This window comes from Myotis lucifugus, unplaced genomic scaffold (genome assembly GCF_000147115.1).
Source record: "Myotis lucifugus unplaced genomic scaffold, Myoluc2.0 scaffold_11127, whole genome shotgun sequence".
Lineage (NCBI taxonomy): Eukaryota > Metazoa > Chordata > Mammalia > Chiroptera > Vespertilionidae > Myotis > Myotis lucifugus.
In genome coordinates, this window is record NW_005882175.1 from 1,360 (window position 1) to 5,333 (window position 3,974).

Below are 3,974 nucleotides of genomic sequence, written 5' to 3' on the forward strand. Positions count from 1 at the left end.
ACTGACTACTCTGCTCTGTTCAACCCAACTAGGTTCAAAATGTGGAAGACAAAGTTTCTTCCCTTCCTTGACATTCCTGTAATATACATAGGAACACATTCTGGTATCTCTTAGACCCTGAAAATAAATACACTGTAAAAATGACATGATATAATAAGTGCTGAATAAAATTAACTGCTATTTGTATTTCTCAACATCAATGTGTCTCTTCTTTAAAGGAGTCCTCACTTTGAAACCAAATATGATCCTGAGAGATACTACACAGTTCTGAAGAGTTAAATGACTGAATAGGTACCTGTCTGCCTTTGGTCATTTCATTCATTGATGCAAGAACATTACTCCTTGAGAACCATATTATAAAAAGGTGCTCAGCTGTTTCATCAAATATGTATTTTGGCCTGTGCGTGGTAAAATTGTGAGTACTATAATAACAATAATATGACACCTACACTGTCACATTTTGTAATTTCCTCTGAGAAAGAAGTTTATAGCATCTTATCAATGATCCTATTCTTTATTATAGGACTTAAGAATAAAATCCTCTTGTCTTTTATTTCTAGAAGAAAAGTTCTACTGCATTTTGGGGCCCAAGTGAGAAGGTTCATTTATGAATAACTATGCTCACTTTTCATAATGTCTGCTCGGTACCCAGCTCCTTCCAGCTCACTGGCATCCCAGGGCTGGAGTCCCTGCACATCTGGCTCTCCATCCCCTTCAGCTCCATGTACCTGGTGGCTGTGGTGGGGAATATCACCATTCTGGCTGTGGTAAGAGTAGAGCGCAGCTTGCATCAGCCCATGTACTTCTTCCTGTGCATGCTGGCTGTCATTGACCTGGTTCTCTCCACTTCCACCATGCCCAAACTGCTGGGAATCTTCTGGTTTGGTGCTGGTGACATTGGCCTGGATGCCTGCTTGACCCAAATGTTTCTCATTCACTGCTTTGCCACAGTCGAGTCAGGCATTTTTCTTGCCATGGCTTTTGACTGCTATGTAGCCATCTGTGACCCACTGCGTCATACCACAGTGCTCACTCATACTATGGTGGGTCGTTTGGGACTGGCTGCCTTCCTCCGGGGTATACTCTACATTGGACTCTGCCTGTGATGATCCGCTTGCAGCTGCCTCTATACAAAGCCCGAGTCATCATGCACTCCTACTGTGAGCACGTGGCTGTGGTCACCTTGGCGTGTGGTGACAGCAGGATCAATAATGTCTATGGGCTGAGCATTGGCTTTCTGGTGCTGATCCTGGACTCAGTGGCCATTGCTGCCTCCTATGTGATGATTTTCAGAGCTGTGATGGGGCTGGCCACCCCTGAGGCCAGGCTTAAAACCTTGGGGACATGTGGTTCTCACATCTGTGCAATTCTGATCTTTTATGTTCCCATTGCCGTTTCCTCCCTCATTCATCGATTTGGTCACCAGGTGCCTCCTCCAATCCACACTCTGTTGGCCAACTTCTACCTCCTCATTCCTCCAATCCTCAATCCCATTGTCTATGCTGTCCGCACTAAGCAGATCCGAGAGCGGCTCCTTCAAATCCTGAAGATACAAACTAAGATCAGATGACTACCCCTTCCCCCTTTCTCAAATAAGTGCATGTGTTTAAATATGGGCAGCCTTCCAAATGGGAACTTCAAGAAGTCTGAGATGCTAGGCCCAGTGGTCTCCAGCTTTAATAATTCTAAAGGAATGCGAAGAAAGAATGTATAGCTCTGAATTCTAAGAGTAAAAGATATTTGTTTAATAACTATAGGATATTTGAGCTGTGGAAAGTAAAACAAGGACAGTATCAGTAACAGAAATAGCAAGTAATGTTTACTCAGCAATTACATATCATGAGGTTCTTATAAACGTCCTGACATTTTATGAGGTAGATAGTATTCACATTTGACACATGAGGAAATAGGACAGGATACTCTTGCTTTATAAACTGCACACAAAGTTTAAGCTGCCTAGATCAAATGGTTTGATTGGAGTTTATAATATATTGTGGTGTTATATAATACTCTCTATTCTGTTTTCTGTGTATGCTTTAATATAAGTCCTAAAAATCTGAGGTCAGCCTAGCCAGCGTGGCTCAGTGGTTGAACATCGACCTATCACCCAGGAGGTCACAGTTAGATTCCCAGTCAGCACATGTGCCTGGGTTGCAGGCTCGATCCCAGTGGGGAGCATGCAGGAGGCAGCTGATCAATGATTCTCTCTCATCATTGATGTTTCTTTCTTCCTCTCCCTCCTTATTCTTCTGAAATCAATAAAAATATATTTTAAAGTAAATAAATAAATATCTGAGGTCATTTCATTAAAATGGTCTGAGCTACAAGAAAAGCATTTTTTGATTTAAGCTTTTAATAATCAAGATGCTACTAAAGCTGCATGTACTAATAAAGCATGAAATATTCTAGAAAAAAAAACTGACCTATATGCCTGACTGGTATGGGGAATTCCACTCATGAAAGAATGTGGCCTGGAAAAAATATCAGCTCAGTAAAGGAAATGAGACAAAATGACCACATCTCAACTTTGTTCTCGCATTTTCTCTGCAGGCTTGATCCCATCAAGTGGCCTGAAACTTGTGAGGGCTCCATGGAAAGAAACACCTTCTCCTTCTCACAGAAACACTCCTTACCCCCTGGGTCCACCTGTAGGATCCCTGATCAGAATGTGCTTTTGTGAATGGGTCACACAGTAAGATAAAGTTATGAGTTCTAGCATTTATAGGAACATTGGCTTTACCTTCCAGGTAGAAAACAGATAATATATATAAAGCACTGAGCTACTTAACTTCTATGAATTGAAAATTACTAACGTGATTCTATAACTACACTGAAAGGGCAGGAATTACTCCCCCTAAATTTCAGATGAAATTGACATTCCCAGAGGTGGTAAAACAATTAATTGCCCAAGGTAACTCAGTTTATAAGAGGTAAAAATTAAAAATTAAGCCTTTAAAAATAACACTCTAGATACTCTTTCTCTGATCCTCATTTCCCTTAACTGTGAAAGAGCTGAAAGGCCTTTTCCTCAAGGTCTGAATGGTTGTGAGTTTAATATTTCCAACACAGCGGACATTAGCTGTCCCCCTATTCCCGGAACTGGGAGTGCACAGATCAACAAAGCAGTCTCCTCTCAGTGTTCCCTTCCCAGAGGGACGACAAAGGGCAGAGCTGGATTCATTATAAGTCTGATTACAAACTCCATAATACATTAAACAAAACAGGCAAGAAGATGTTGAGATTATTGGGCTTTGGGTATGCAAAGCACTATCATTGGGCATGATGCAAAAGGCGGTAGTCAAGTGCAGAGGAAAGACCACTACATAACAACCACAAAAGTGACTTCTGGTTTTGCTTTGGGTATTCCAATTACTTGCCCCATGACTGGGATATCCAAAATGTATGATCACTTAGGGTTCCAATTATAGTCACATTTCTTCTAATTCCTCTAATTTCCATTTCATCATTCCATCATGGTGTTTAGCTTTCCTAAACCTTATGTCTGAAATCAATTTTAAAAAACCATGAAAAAAAGAAAGCATGAAACAGATGTAATAGAAGTCATAATTTTAAAATATAATCAATATTAAGACTAAAATATAAGTAAAATTTAATGAGATGCAATGTGAACAGATATTATAACAAAAATACTTCACTTACTCATTATTTATTTATTTATTTATTTATTTATTTATTTTTAAATATTTTTTTATTTTTCGCTTAAAGTATTACAAAGGGTATTACATAAGTGTCCTTTTTTTCCCCCCCGCGCCTTGACACACCCCTACCCTCCCCTTACCCCCCCAGGGGTCTTATGTCCATTAGGTTATGCTTATATGCATGCATACAAGTCCTTCGGGTGATCTCTTACTCCCCTCCCTCCTGCCCCCCAACTCTCTCTGGGCCTTCCCACTGGAGTTTGGGAATCAGTTTGGGGGCAGCTCTGGCTTCTGTATTCAGTTATTGTTCGAAGT

At 40.5% G+C, this 3,974-nt stretch overlaps 1 protein-coding gene across 1 annotated transcript; it reads left to right on the forward strand.

Annotated features, from left to right (window-relative positions):
• Positions 1-617: 617 nt before the first annotated feature.
• Positions 618-1,570, forward strand: LOC102439120 (olfactory receptor 52M1-like). The gene is given in 2 exon segments (XM_014451271.1): positions 618-1,092; positions 1,095-1,570. Coding segments are annotated over 2 exon segments (951 nt in total).
• Positions 1,571-3,974: the final 2,404 nt, after the last annotated feature.